This window comes from Eptatretus burgeri, chromosome 5 (genome assembly GCF_056783735.1).
Source record: "Eptatretus burgeri isolate ZD-2024b chromosome 5, Ebu_testis_v1, whole genome shotgun sequence".
NCBI lineage: Eukaryota > Metazoa > Chordata > Myxini > Myxiniformes > Myxinidae > Eptatretus > Eptatretus burgeri.
The window spans coordinates 101,478,787-101,494,871 of NC_140965.1; the positions used below are offsets into that span (position 1 = coordinate 101,478,787).

The following is a 16,085-nucleotide window of genomic DNA, read 5'->3' on the forward strand; positions in this document are numbered from 1 at the left end:
TTCAAAGTAATTTGTGTTTTATTGATAATCTTCAATGGAAACATTTATAAAAAAAATTGATTTGACAATGCATTATTTTTATATTGTTGAAGGATGTATGATTGTAATAACACAGCATGTAGCATTTATGTAGATTTAAATTGATAATCATCGATATACCTGCCACAAAAAAACCCAACAGCACAGCATGAGAACAGTATGTGTGATAAGATCCTAATTAGAGAATGTTAATGAGTTTATCTCCCATTCCATCGGTATTATGAATAATAATGAATTAATCTGTGGATACTAATGAATGATATTGCAGAATTTAATAATAAACCCAGCTATGAAATATTCTAAGTAATGATTATGTTTCTGTAAAAGTATTATTTCGGTTTTAAGCAAAACCCCGTCTTCCTCTGCACGGTGGACGGGCCAATAATAAACCCAGCTGTGAAATATTATAAGCAATGATTATGTTTCTGTAAGATTATGATTTTGATTTCAAGCAAAACACCCTCTTCCTCTGCATGGTGGACGGGCTAATAATAAACCCAGCTGTGAAATATTCTAAGCAATGATTATGTTTCTGTAAGATTATGATTTTGATTTGAAGCAAAACACCCTCTTCCTCTGCACGGTGGACAGGCTAATAATAAACCCAGCTGTGAAATATTCTAAGCAATGATTATGTTTCTGTAAGATTATGATTTTGATTTGAAGCAAAACGCCCTCTTCCTCTGCATGGTGGATGGGCTAATAATAAACCCAGCTGTGAAATATTCTAAGCAATGATTATGTTTCTGTAAGATTATGATTTTGATTTGAAGCAAAACGCCCTCTTCCTCTGCATGATGGATGGGCTAATAATAAACCCAGCTGTGAAATATTCTAAGCAATCATTATGTTTCTGTAAGATTATGATTTTGATTTGAAGCAAAACGCCCTCTTCCTCTGCACGGTGGACGGGCTAATAATAAAACCAGCTGTGAAAGATTCTAAACTATGATTATGCTTCCACTTCATTCGGTAATATGGAACCTTCTCCCTGTTTGCCTAGTCGCTTCCACGAGGACCTCTGCAACAGGAACGCAGCAGCTTTTGGTACACATTGGACAGAGTTCTGTAAATAGAAAGTTGTTGATGTAATAAAACAAATAAGTTACCATTTGGGAAATAGAGGTGATCGGTTATCCAAGTAAGTCGATGCTTAACATTTCTTGTGGTTCTTAATCCCTATTTCACAAAGTAGTTGTTACAGTTTAATAAATGTATTTTATTGTGCTTGGAATTCACCAGCCAGCAAGGGCAGGTGAGCACAATAGCAATTTTATATCAACCAACAGGTAATCCCAAATGGAATTTGGTTGAAGATCGATGTGACGTTGGACATTCAAACAACTTGTACTTCATTAAATTACTTGCAAACTGGGGCCAAACTTGTACAATCTGTTGATAATAACCCTGTTCAGTCACAGACATGGTGCCAACGACAAAGTTACTGTTGGATGAACAAATCGGTTGATGTTTAACCACCACTTGGATAACATATTCATGCTGACTGGGTAACTTACCTCTTCATCTTTTTGAATCTTCCATCTGCAGGAGAAAAACTTCAATAAGTAAAACAAAAGCCCTCATCCTGTGTCCTGCTTAATTATTGTTCGATTTCACGTTTACTCACGAGAAAAGTTCATTTAGCTTAGCTTTGTGTCCTGATTGTGTATTTTTGGAGAAAAACATTCTGGATTGAAATTCCTCTTGTTAACACCAAGTTGGAAAATTCACATTCCAGCTTCACAAGATAATACGAGCAATCTCTGGAGCTCACTGATCAAGGCTGTGTGATGTACTGAAAGTAATGATGTGTGAATCACTCAGCACTTTTGTTTTGTTCTCACTATTAAGCTTCGTGGGGGATTGCCTGAGATAATGAGGAAATTTGAATTGATAAATTGTTTGTAGCATTGTTTGCAGCAATTTCTCATTCTCACAGCAGTCACGTGATGGTGCACTGCCTAACACATAAATAATAAATTTACTGCTTCTGGCTTGGCCCATATCATTTATGATCTTGTCAACGCAAAACACCTGAATACGGATCAAAATTATTGGGAATTAATACATGAGTTATTATGGATTATTTGTGTGAATATAGTTTAAGGTTTCAACAACAACCCAAATTACTGCACTGCAACATAATTTGATTGGATCTGAGTTGGCACAAGGAGTGGTGCCTTTGTAGATGCTGCTATTTTTGACAAGAATTAGGAAAAAAGTGGAAAAAAGAATTTTTGACATATAAAATATCGTAATTTGGGATTTGGGATGATCTGAAATGGTGGTTAACAGCTGTCTTGAAAATCTGGACAGAAGAATGACATTGAAGAGAATGTGGAAGTTGGTTGCACATGTGAAGAGAATGTGAAGAAAAGAGGAAAGAATAAGTGGTGTGTTTGAGATAGTGTCCCATTAAAAAGCCTTGCATATTCCCTTGTTGCTCCAACACTTTTGGTCAAGGTACATGTGCTTTTGCAAAAGTCATGAAACAGACAGACACAAGTAGACAGACATGGTGCCTTACCCTCAGTTCCATCCTTGATGTCACCATCCTTGATGTCACGATCTTCACAGAACTGCAACATAAGCAACCACAAAATCTTTGCACAACGGAATAAATTCATTGAATTTACAGTTATTATGTGATTATTATAAACCCGACAACAGAGTTTTCAATTTTAAAGGAGACGTATTTATTAAGGCCACTTGATCTGGGAATTGTTAGTGACATTTTAAGATATTTTGTGAAATTTAGTAAACAAAGCTTTTTGTTCACCAATATTTCGAAGTTGCAAATACTTCGTATGTAAACTATAATCGTTTGTATAATAAATTCTCGTTATAACAAGGACGTGACAAGAATAATGACAAATTCAATTGACAGGGTAGTATGAATTAACTCTGTAACAGGCAGGGGAGGGATGAGACACCAGGCAAAAAGGAGGGATGAACAGTGATGGTGACATACCAGAAGTGTCTGGTGCATGGAAATACCTGATTGGAATGAAGACACTTAGGGGACGAAGATATGATGACATATGGAAATCAAGTCGAGAGGAAGCCAGAGACAATCGCCAACTCTAAGTTTTAATGCTTTGGGATGTTTTACATGAAAGAGCACACACTGGTAGGTCCCCAGCTTAAACATCAATTTGAGGGATGGTGCACTCATCTATGCAACGACCTGTCTGCAAAGCATCAATCATACCGTTTATTGTCAGGTTTGGAATCAACCCCAGTGCAATCAAAAGATGACAGCACAAAAGACAAGTGTGCTCCGTCTGTGCCATTCTGTCAAATCAATTTGGCTGATGAAACTGCCAGATGTGACACCCCTTCAGTGGTTCCCTTTAAGACAGTCAGAAAAACAGACTTTCAAGATAATATGAGCTCAGGAAGAACAGAAAAGATTTGAGGGTAACTTAAACAAAATCAAACATAACACAGTTGGATGTCAGAAGATGATATGATTTGGAAATCCAACAGTTGGGGTTTTCAGGACATTTCAGGATAAAACACTGTGGCCAATGGTTTGAGGACAAACTCCAAACTGGCTGGGATGTTTGCAGTTGAAGTTGCCTGAGAATAAATCTCACAAAGAGAGCTGGGATGGGGGGGGGGAGGGTAAACAGAGAGTGTATGTTGGCTGTGAAGGATATTACTGTTCACTGGAAGGTGACATACCATGCACAGAAGAAGAACTGTTGTGGAGAGGGATGCTGATCTCGAAACATTTCCTGGGGTAATGCAAGGGCTATGGGGAAGGGAGTTCCTGCCATAGACTGCAGTAATGCCATCAGAGTGAATTTTGGGATTTGAACCTGGAATCCCAACATCAACAGCACTGTATGTGCTAAAATGGGAGTACCAAAGAGGCCAAATGACTCTCAAATACAAACCCCATTCACTTATATGGTACAATGAACCATGTGCCACCTGCTATTGGACATTGTTTGAGACCAACGAACAGGATTTTCCTGCTTCACAATGTCCTGTCTGTCATTGGAGAAGTAGCAAGGAATATTACAATTCAAATAAGGATAGGATAAACCAAGGTCGATCCAGTGATTGTGCCTTCACGGTTTATCAGCAAAACAAATCTACTTTGGCCTTCTGTTCAAAACCACAAGCAGTGTTGTCTGATAAAGAACCATAATGGCCATCTCATTATGTAACGACCAATCGGCATTCACACTTCGAGAAAGGTGAACAAATAGTGACCACATTAAACTTACCTCTGAAAGAACCTCATTGATGGCTTTATCCAGGTTGATTGAATGCTTTGGAAATTTCTGGAAGAAAATATGAATTTATATAATTCCAACAATCCTGTAATCGATGTGTGGTTGTGAAGCAACACCTGAGGTCATAATCACAGGTTTGTATGTAAAATAGTTCAATGATTGCTCTGGAAAACCCAAAGGTTCACGATGAGGGATAACTGCTTCCCAAGCTCACACTGTATTTTCATCATCAAAAGTGAATCAAAAGTGACCAACTGGATTGTGAATGAATCTTTACCAACACTGTGGTTAACAATTTTTTTTAAATCCTACTCACCTTAACTTTATCCTCATCAGCAGTCAATGGAACTGGTGCAGCCATGAGAATCTGAATGAAAGGAAGAGCCGTCATCATGATCAAAAACCGACTCCACATCAAGATCTATGAGTTTTCTTACCCACAACAAACAGATAATGTAGAGTATAGGGTGAACACTACAGGGTGTACAAGATATATAGACCGGTCCATACTCGGAGTTAGGCCTCTACAGATGATAAATTATTTCATCAATAGATGAACCAGAACAGCGTTTCTCAACCGGGGGCCCGTGGCCCACCAAGGGGGCCATCGGCCTTCGACCGGGGGGCCATGAGCGGACGCCGAAAAACTGCGATTCAGAATGCAGAAGCTTGTAATGTACAATTAAGGTGACGAGTCTCTGGTCATAGTGTCAAAGTAAAAAGGGTAGATGAGTTTAACCACGATTTTAAAAGAGAAGGCAGAGCCCACAGAACATTCATAGTAAACCAATGTTTACAAAAACGTTAGAATTTTGTTTTTTTCAATTTTTTTCTCAGATGTCGAAGGTTCGAAAATGGAATGACAGCTATGTCAAGTTTGGATTCACGAATGTCAGTCGAGATGGCGTGGACTGCGCGCAATGTCTGCACTGCTCGGTCGTGATGTCAAATGCGTCACTACGTCCTTCCAAACTTTCAAACCATCGCGACAAGATGCATCCCGGAAGAAAGGAAGATAACATCGACGCTCTGTCTGCGAAACGATCACGATATGACCATGACGCGACACTTCCAAAATTTGGATTCCGGCCAGAAGAAAAACCTGCTCTTCAATCCAGCTACGAAGTGGCATACCGAATTGCGAAGTGCAAGAAGCCGCACACTATTGCTGAGGACCTTATCAAGCCATGTACAAAGAAAATGGTGGAATTGATGATCGGACCAGAGGCGAAAAAGAAGATCCAGCAAGTTTCGCTCTCTAATGACACGATCCGACGACGGATTGACGACATGGCTGCTGATGTGTGACGTCAAGTTTGCTCCGAAATCAAACAAAGCACGCTCCAGGCTAGACTTCAATTAGACGAGTCTACTGACACTGCCCTGGAGAGCCAGTTGATCGCCTTCGCTCGCTATGAGAGAAAGGGAAAGATGAAGGAAGAGTTCTTGTTCTGCAATACCCTACCAACCACAACGAGAGATATCAAAGCTATTGTGGACTCTTCTTTTGAAGCTAATGGACTCGGTTGGCAGAATTTCAAGCACATTTGTACTGATGGTGCCCCAGCGATGGTCGGCATCAGAGGAGGGTTCGTCACACTTGTGAAGAACGAATGGCCCCATGTGACGTCCTCCCACTGTTCGCTACACTGATACGCTCTTGCGTCAAAGACTCTTCTGCCTCGTTTGCTGGAAGTCATGGACGTCGCGGTCAAAGTGATCAACTTCATTCGTGCGAAGGCCAAAAATCATCGGCTGTTCCAACTCCTGGCCAACGAAATGGGAGCGGAACATGTTGGACTTCTGTTCCACACCAAAGTCCGTTGGCTATCGATGGGGAAATGCCTCTCTCGGCTGTATGAACTCCGGGTTGAGGTGGAAATCTTCCTGCGAGACAACGAAAACAACCTCCATGTCCACTTCGACAATGAAGAGTTCATCATGATACTCGCCTACCTGGCCGATATATTCGGCCGACTCAACGAAATGAACCAGTCCTTGCAAGGCCGTGATGTGACAGTCAGTGACGTTCAAGACAAGCTTGCCGGACTGTCTGCTCGAATGGAAGTCTGGTAGGCATGAATCAAGGCCGGGTCCACAGCCTCGTTTCCTTTCTTGGACGAGCACCTGCAGACGCAGAGGATTGAGCTTCCCGTCGGCAACAAAGATTGCTTCACCAGACATCTCGACAATCTCTCCGCTGAGTTCAAATCGTATTTCGACGATGCACCGTTGGATGTTCCTTGGCACAAAGACCCGTTTAACGCCAAAATTGAATCTACTGAAGACGAAGCAGAGGAGCTGGCAGAGTTGAAGGTTTGAAAAGCAATGAAGCTGGTATTCAGTAACAAAGAAGACCACTCCACCTTCTGGTTGTCTGTTCAGGATACGTATCCACTACTCAGCAAGAAGGCATTCATAATGCTCATTCAATTCGCCACAACATATCTTTGCGAATCTGGATTTTCTGACCTTGCGACCATTAAAACGAAGTCCAGAAACCGTCTTGACGTTGGGAACGATATTCGCCTTGCTGTGTCCAAGACGGAGCCGGACATAAGAGGCCTCGTCAGACAAGCCCAACAGCAAGTGTCTCATTGATTGTATTGCTTAGACAAATGTTTACTTTGATTTATCTTTTAAGACTGAGTAAATACATTTCATAAAACGAAATCTGCATCTTTTATTGAAGGGCAGGGGACCACGAATGTTCAGCAACTCTGTAGGGGGGCCATGGGCCATCAAAGGTTGAGAAACGCTGAACTAGAACTTGACAGAAACATTATTCCTTCAAATATATTTAAACACACCACACACACACACACACACACACACACACACACACACACACACACACACACACACACACACACACACACACACACACACACACACACACACACACACACACACACAATGGCAGCGCAACAAGGACACCTCGTTTCTCCCTCCCTGTTTTTCTCGACGATTCCACCGCATGAACCCACCTGTGATGATTCACGTACCTACATTCTGAAGAGGAAAGAGTCAAGATTTCAAAAGGTAGCAGAGGCAGTAAAGAAGGAGATGACAATAGAATTGTGAAGTTACAAAGCACGAGGCGGTGTGACATGGAGAGGAGGCCTGCGCCAAACTGCTGACATGGGAACTCCACGGCGCGCTCACAAAATGGAGACATGGAGTGCTCAAACAGATGTCGCCACATGGAGCATAAAGTGAGAGAGATGCGCATGGATCATAGCAACAGGACATGCGGCCTTGAGTGAAGTGGCGAGGCTACCATATCAGTCGTGACGAAAAATGGTACATATGGCAGCACCCGGAGCAGGAAGAAAGCAAGCGTAAATGGGACCATTGTGGCGGACATAGCGCATGGTGAGAATCGCCGAAGGAGCTCTCGCGAGGCCTTGAGTGGTGCAACAGAATCCCCATGCCTGATGCACAACGGGACGTGTGTGTTGGAGAACATGAAAAAAACAACTCTGAACAAAGGGTCAAAGGCCCCCCGACAGAGAAAGCTTTGTGTAGTCTGCAGACACACCATGCAGCTGGTTCTGTCCTGCTAACATAAATGGTGACACCTTCCTCCAAAAGTGGCAGAGCCATGCATCAAATGCAAAGCAAGAACAATGCTGCCCATCTCAAACGAAACACCTCAGCAGGAAAGGAAACAAAAACACAATGAAAGACGGAATGCTGAAGGGAGATAGGATGTCCTCAGATGCAGAACGTGCTCTACATTTGAAGCGTGGAGAATGGGCGGTGGAGGAGACCGATTAAGGTGCTGGCTTATAAGGCAGAGGAGGTGAGAATGACACCAACTGAAGAAAGACCATGACAAATTTGACTACATAATAAGAAATCCACAAAAACACTAATCAGCAGAACAAACAAATCTTTTAAACATGTATTACCAAAATCGGGCCACCTGAAAGAAATAAACAGTGAATTTTTCAGCAGCACCACTAATTCAGCAAAAAGTAACAACAAAACACCACAAGAACAGAACAGGTTCCACAAATAAAAACCAAGCACCACCATGGAAGCAAAGACTTGAGAGATGGAGAGAGATGGTCAGAAAGGAGACAGGACAGATTCAGCAATTCCAAAGAGGAAATCAAAGCCTAAAACAAAAGAGAAGAATCCCAAAAAATATAAAAAAAAATACATATGTAATTGAAGAAAAAGACCTAGAGGTAATGGTTACTGAAAACAAACTCAAAATAGAAATGATAGCAAGGATAATTTAAAAAAAAAAAACGACGATGAAGCTAACAACCAGAGAAACAAGGTCAGATGTTTGAAAACAACGTGAAAAGATTCCACCGTGAACTGGAGAAATGAAAGCAGAATGTGTCATCCCCTCCTGAAAACGATGGACTTTAACAATTCTGGAAATGAATTTATGAAAATCAAAAAGAACACAATAAGGAGGTGAAATGGGTCCCAAACCTGGAAGAGAAGAAGCAGCATCACGAAGAAATCCCCCAGTAATAAATGATGCAGAAAAGACAAGACAATAACTTGCAAAGATAGCGAACTTCAAAATCCCTGGTCCAGATGGGATCCCAAACTTCTAGCTTAAGAAATTTGATGCTCTCCATGTTCACTACGCTCGAGCATTTATTGAACTTATCCAAGGGGATCAGGAAATGGTTGAATGGCTCACAGAAGGTAACACCGTCTTCATCCCCAAAATCTGAAAAACCCACCACAATCTCACAAATACCAGCCAATAACCTGCCTACCAACAACATACAAACTTTTAACAGGAATCATCACAGAAACGATGTACCACCACCAAACACAACAAAGAGGCCTACAGGCAGAACAGAAGGAATGGAAGAGAGGAAGCTGTGGAACAATAGACCACTTACTACAAAGCAGGGCCGTACTCAAAAACTGCAATACAAGAAGCACCAAATTGTCCACAGCCTGGATAGACTACAAAAAAGTTTGCGACAGTGTCCCACATTCATGGATGAAAAAGTACTTGCTAATGTACAAGATAAATTCCTAAATGATCAATCGGAATGAGAAAGCCATGGATCTATGGAATCTGACACTCATCCTGCAGCACTGTGTCTGAAGATGTCCTCTTGCAGTTGGATTACTTTTTATTAGGAGGTTGGTGGCAGGATTTGCACTCCGGCCACCGTAAAATCCTTCATTCCGCAAAACACAAAAACGCAAAAAAATCTGAAAACCCACTCCGTGGGAGTACCTCCTGTGCAGCTTCCCTTCACAGGGCAGCTCACCGGATGATGGGATTGGGGCAAAGCCTTCAGGACCCCCAATCTTTGACGATAGGAGGGAAACCACGGGGAAACATTCCTGGGTCAGATTGCGGGAGAGTGTGTCGGAGTGGTGCTGAGGTGTCGTCCACCAGACGGCAGTCTCCTTGAGTTAACCTGAGGCGGTCCCTTCGGGTGGGTGCCTGGAATGTCCTATCCCTAAGAGAGGATGATCACGTGTCTCGGTTATTATCTGAGCTCAAGTGTTTGGACATCGGTATTGCAGCACTCTCTGAGGTTCGGAGACCGGATTGCGGTGAGATCATGGTGGGTGGTTATACCTACTATTGGTCTGGTCGCACTGACAGTTACCATACCCAAGGAGTTGCTGTAGCTGTGTCTAATAAGCTGACCCCAATGATAATTGAGGCAACACTAGTCAACGAGCGTATTATGAGACAAAGGATTCGTCACTCCTTCGGTGTCATTTCCCTGGTCTCTGTTTATGCTCCGACTGAGGCGAGTGATCTCACTGTGAAGGATGCATTCTATGCCACGCTTGAGTCTGAAGTTGATCAGTGCCCCAGATGAGATACACTTCTAGTCTTGGGGGATTTCAATGCATCGACTGGAACTGATAGGGATGGTTTTGAGACATGTGTTGGTCCCCATGGGTCAGGAACTACGAACCAGAATAACACTAACTTCCTTGACTTTGCAAGAAGACATGGACTTAGGGTAGCCGGTTCATGGTTTCAGCGCCCACAAGCTCATCGCTGGACTTGGCATTCCAACGCTGGCAGTGTGGCAAAGGAGATTGACCATGTCCTCGTCGATGGTCGTTGGAGGATGATGCAGAACTGTAGGGTCTACCGGAGTGCTCAGTTGCTCAATAGTGACCACCGGTTTGTTGTAGCAACTCTGAAATTGCACCTTAAATCTGGGAGAATGGTACCATCCCAGCCTAGGCTGGATGTTGGCAAGCTCAAGGATGAGAGGGTAGCTGAGGAGTTTGTGAACAGGCTGAGTGGACATTTGGGGTGTCTGGGTGCTTTGGGGGGTCCTGAAGAGTTGTGGAGTGCCTTCAAGACCACCGTCCTTGATGTTGCCGGTGGATGTCTTGGAACTCACCAAAGGGCAAAGAAGAATTTTGTCTATCAAGGGACACTGGATACCATTGACCAGAGTCGCAGGGCCAGGCTGAATGGCAGAGCTCAGCTGTTTAGGGAGCTGAGGTGTAAAACTGTACGTGCGCTAAGGGTGGACAAAGAGGCCTATGTGCGAGGAATCTGTGAGGGGGTACAGCATCACCTGTGGACAGGTGATTCTCGTCCTGCTTTCAGGGGAATTCGCGCATTGTGTTCATCCAAGCCCATCCCTCGGTGCACTGGAGTTAGAGCAGAGGATGGCAGGCTCTTGACAGAGGAGTCCGAAGTGAAGGCCCGCTGGGCCGGTTACTTTGAGCAGTTGTACCAGGCTGATCCAGCAGCTGTCGAGTTGAATGTCAGGGGTGTTACAATCCCTGTTGCTGACCCTCCAATCAACTGTGGTCCACCTTCACTTGTGGAAACACAGGCTGCGGTGAACCGGTTGAAACTGGGTAATGCTCCAGGGACCAGTGGCATCCATGCTGAACTTCTCAAGGCTGGTGGAAATGCTGCACTCGTGTCGTTGCATGCAGTTCTGTGCTCTGCCTGGAACACAGGCATCATCCCAACTGATTGGAAGATGGGCTTTGTTGTCCCTCTCTGGAAAGGGAAGGGTGATCGCCAAGACTGCAACAACTACCGAGGGGTGACGCTGTTCTCAGTGCCGGGCAAGGTCTTTGCTCGGATAATTCTTGATAGGGTTCGCCACCATCTGCTTGAGCACCAGCGTCCATAGCAGTCAGGCTTTACACCAAAGAGGTCAACGATTGACCATATCCTTGTTCTTTGGGTCCTCACCGAACGCAGACGAGAGTTTCGGCAGGTTGCAGCTGCTTGCAGCCTATGTTGATCTCTGGAAAGCGTTCAATTCAGTGAATCGGGATGTCCTGTGGAGGATTCTTGGTCTTCGTGGGGTGCCACCAAAACTGATCGATCTGATGTCTGAACTCTACTCTGGTATTGAGAGTGCTGTGAGATGTGGTGGTACCATCTCTGACTTATTTCCAGTTGTTACTGGAGTTCGTCAGGGGTGTTTTCTGGCGCCCACACTTTTCAGCACTTGTATGGACTGGATTCTAGGGAGGTTGTTAGAGAGATCAAGCTGCGGTGCATCGTTTGGGAATGTCAAGATCTCTGACATTGATTTCGCAGATGCTGCAGTTATCATTGCGGAGACTTTAGATATCCTTTTGGGGGCCCTCGAGGTGCTGATTGAGGAGTCGGAGCCACTGGGATTACGGGTTTCCTGGGTCAAAACTAAGATCCAGGTTTTCAATGACATCTTGGATGCTGCTGTCCTGTCTGTGCCTGTTTGTGATGAGGATGTTGAGGCCGTGGAGAGATTCACTTACCTTGGCAGTGATATTCATGTCTCTGCTGGCTGTGAGTCAGAGGTCAATATATGTCTGGGTCGGGCCTGGGGAGTCATGGATTCACCGGATCATGGGGTGTGGTGCTGCCGGTACCTGTGCGGGAGGACGAAAGTCCGAGTCTTCAGGTCCTTGGTGCTTCCAGTCTTGCTCTATGGATGCGAGACTTGGACTCTGACCAAGGATCTGAGATGGAGACTTAATTCCTTTGGTTCCAGGTCTCTTTGGAGAATCCTTGGCTATTGCTGGTCGGACTTTGTGTCCAACGAGGGGTTGCAGAGAGAGACTCTGATGAGATTTGTTACCTGCATAGTCCGTGAGCGTCAGTTGCGGCTGTATGGACATGTGGCTCATTTTCCTGACGCTGATCCTGCTCACCAGATTCTCTCAGCGAGGGAGTCTCGTGAGTGGAGGAGGCCAAGAGCAGACCACGTGCCTCATGGTTGCAGCAGGTTGACCAGCATCTCAAGGAGATGGGGATGGGCCTGGCATCTGCCTAGGGGGATAGCCAAACGGAGGCCCCTGGAGTACCGGTGGAAAGTGGAGGCAGCGACGCGCTGCTCGGGCACATGCTCCCGTACCTGATCTGACTCACAAGGAAAGATTGAAATACCAGGAGTGAAGATATGACATGGGATCTTCCAAGGAAAGAGCCTTTCCCCCACTCCAGTTTTGCCTGGCACTGAATCCACTAAGTAACCTCATTAATGAGCAAGGACATGGACACACCCTAACAACCAACAAAGGAACATCCAAAGAAACAAGAACGGTGACACATCTACTTTACACAGATGATGTAAAACTCTTTGCACTGAACGATGAAAAACTGGCAAAACAACTGAAATGAGTGAAATGGTTCTCTGATGAGATTCAAATGGAATGTGGCCTGGATAAGTGTGTCAAGTACACATTCATGTAAGGCAGACAAACAAAAATAGACAACATAAAAATGACCTAAATACAACAATATAGGAGCTAGACAATGAAGCATCTTACAAATACCTTCGAGTAGAAGAGGGCCACCAAATTTGTCGTGAAAAGGCACAGAACAATTCCCAAAGAATACCTGCGTAGAACGAGGCTGATCTGAAAACATACCTCTCTCCAAGGAACAAAATCAAAGCCATAAACCAACCAGCAATACCAGTGCTCCAATAAAGCTGTGGGATAGTAAACTGGCCAAAGCAGAGATAAAAAAACGAGATATCAGAACAAGGAAACTCTTCATTATCCACAAAATGTTCGATGAAAAACCAAAGCATCCCAAAAAATGTATCTGCCGAGGAAAGAAGGAGTTGGCGGCTTGATTGAACTCAACTAAGTACATCGAGTGATGATGAAAATTGGCAGAGTATCTGAAAGTTCAACAGACCATCGAATGAAATTTGTATACAAGCATGAATACAACAAACCAGAAAACATATCCACTCACCTTGCATAAAATTCCAAAAACAGGTGTGAATAGAAGATGTCACGCACCAAACCAAAACAGCAACAAATGCAGCCCCAATGATTGCAAAAAAGACAAAAGAAAAACACAAGACAAAATACCAACAGATACAGTGACTTCAGAAAATATTCACACCCCTTGACTTTTGTGACATTTTGTTGTGTTACAGCCTGAATTTAAAATGGGAAAAATATTGTTGCGGATTTCGCGCCCGCCGGCGTGCTGACGGCCACGTAACTCGAATCGCGGCACGTCGCCCACCGGACGGACAATCCAGTCGTGACCCTCTCGGACTAACGCCGGGAACCAGTCACGGGTGGACCTTTCGGTCTCACCGCGATCGAGCCAATCAGCCCCCGCGTGGGATAGGGTTGCTCGCCAAATTCGACCTACCTAAGTACCCACGCGGAGGGTAGACCGGGCGATCGCACCTCGCCGCAGGTCGACTTCGGACACGGGCCACTTAAGCGACCCGTTCCGTACTATCAGAATAACCGAGCGGTGTTATCGTCGACCTCGACGGTTCGATTAATTATCGGGCGTATTCAGCCCACTCCCAACCCTTTACGTGAAGCAAGATGAGGATTCAATTGGAGAAATGACGAAGCGAAGCGGGAAACAGTTCAACACAAAAGCACATTTATTCGCGGCACACGGGAAGCACACATATACAATTCCACCAAATGCACACAGAAAAGACACAATGCAATTTACACAAAAAGCAAATGTAAAAGCGAAAACACAATGCAGAGCTAATACCGACTACCGAGCACACGGCAACACTTATACAATTCTACTTCACAGACGGCGCCGACAACACATACCCAAAACCAAGGAAAGAATACCCTCAAGGATGAGGCGGGCCTGAGGCCGAGACCGGGTCGCGCCTACCCGTCTGGTGATGAGACGCGGAGCGGCGATGGCGCCCCAACCCCGCGGGCCTCGCGGGCAGTGTCTGGTAGGGGGTGGGAAAGGGGCCCCCTTGGTCGCACTATCTCAGCGCGGGGGGGAAACAGGAGGGGGTTGCTGATGCTCGGGGTATAGAGGATCTTTATTATCCCTGGTGTGCGTCTCCACCTCGGCCAGGTCGCGCTGTCGGCCTCCCTCGGGTGCAGCTCCCTGCACGACGCGAGCACCCCCTCGTCTGGTGTCGCCGCCTTTCCACAGCTCGTCCCCTCCGTTCCGACTCCAACGCACACGACGAGCAGCTCCACCGCCCGCGAAGTCTTGACCCTCTGCTTCCGACTCTCCTACTCTCCGCCTCTGGACTCTCCGACTCTCCGACTCTCCACCCTCCGCCTCTCGACTCTCCTACTCTCCGCCTCTGGACTTTCCGACTCTCCACTCTACTCTCCTGACTGACGAACACGGTCCTTTTATCCCCCCGGAGCTTCGCCTTTGACCCCCTCCCTTTGACCTTTCACCTCGCTCCCCATTGGCCCGAGAAAAAGTGGGCGTGAAGGCTTTTTGATCCACAAATTTGCATATATCGATCGTCCTGGAGGCGGGGCCAAATCGCCCCTCGCTCACCGATTGGACGGCAAAAAGTGGGCGTGTGTCGTTTTTGATCCGTTTTTGAAGCACAAAATCCGTGATTTTGTACACGCTGTTCGGCGCGTGCCCTGCACGAGTCCAACACCGGTACCCACAGCGGGGCAAGAACGGTGGCGATGCGACGGTTGCGAAGTGTGACGTGAAGGTCGTGGCGGTTGTGGTGAAGCGGCGTTGTGGTTGGTGGTTGATGTTGTGGTTGTGGTGGTAATCATGGCGGTTGGTCCAAAATAAAGATAGTAAAAGAAAAACGGCTATCCTGAAGAGTCGCAGCACGCATAAATGACATGTATTCCCACTAGACAACGGGTTTGGGCCTAACTACACATATACTTGCCGAGATACCTCACCTAAGGGACCTGAATGGTGGTTTGCGAATTTGGTAACCACAACAATATAATAAAAAAGGGGGTTGTTGGTGGACCTTGAGCACTCTGCAGAAATATGGTGGGAACATGTCACAGACAGAGCAGGGGGAGCGAGACCAGAGAAGAGATGGTAGAAGACTGAAAGACCACTGATCTGCCTGCGGTGAGAGAGTGAGAGGCCCAAAGACACAGCCTCATCACAGGAGATACCAATGATCATAAATGCCTTGGTTTCCAGACTGTGAAGCCAAGAAAGGTGGGAGGCAGGAGCACCAGCCCAGAGGTGAGAGCAGTACTCCATCAGGCTGCAGACGAAAGCTTTGTAAGTGGTCAGGAGCTCAGGTGTGCCGAGGAAGGACTTTGCACGACAGAGGATTCCCAGTCGGCGACTGGCTTTGGAGGCAAGTTTGGAAATTTGGCTTTCCCAGGAAAGTGAGATAGTTCTCATGGCAGATAGTGAGACCCAGAAGCTTGAATTGAAGTATTCTTCCAGAGGATTGTTGAGAAAGTAGATTGGGGGGGAGGGGGTTCTAAAAGGTCCTTTTGGAGAGACATAGTGAGAGTGTGGGATTTATCAGGATTGAAAGACATGTTCCACGTGTTGGACCAGTTTGTGATTTTGTCCAGATCTGCAGAGAGCGAAGAAGCCGCTGCTTGCTGGTCTGAGGGATGACGGAT

General features: G+C 45.4%; 1 protein-coding gene across 1 annotated transcript in view; it reads right to left on the bottom strand.

Annotated features, from left to right (window-relative positions):
• LOC147027070 (uncharacterized) overlaps positions 1-16,085 on the bottom strand; it is a 207,244-nt gene continuing 191,159 nt past the window's right edge. Inside the window, exons 9-13 of the mRNA XM_085883226.1 lie at positions 4,603-4,653; positions 4,278-4,334; positions 2,567-2,618; positions 1,557-1,581; positions 1-1,105 (exon numbers count right to left, since the gene is read on the bottom strand). Of these exons, the coding sequence (XP_085739352.1) occupies positions 1,039-1,105; positions 1,557-1,581; positions 2,567-2,618; positions 4,278-4,334; positions 4,603-4,653 (252 nt within the window). The 3' untranslated portion in view covers positions 1-1,038. The remainder of the gene's footprint in view (positions 1,106-1,556; positions 1,582-2,566; positions 2,619-4,277; positions 4,335-4,602; positions 4,654-16,085) is intronic.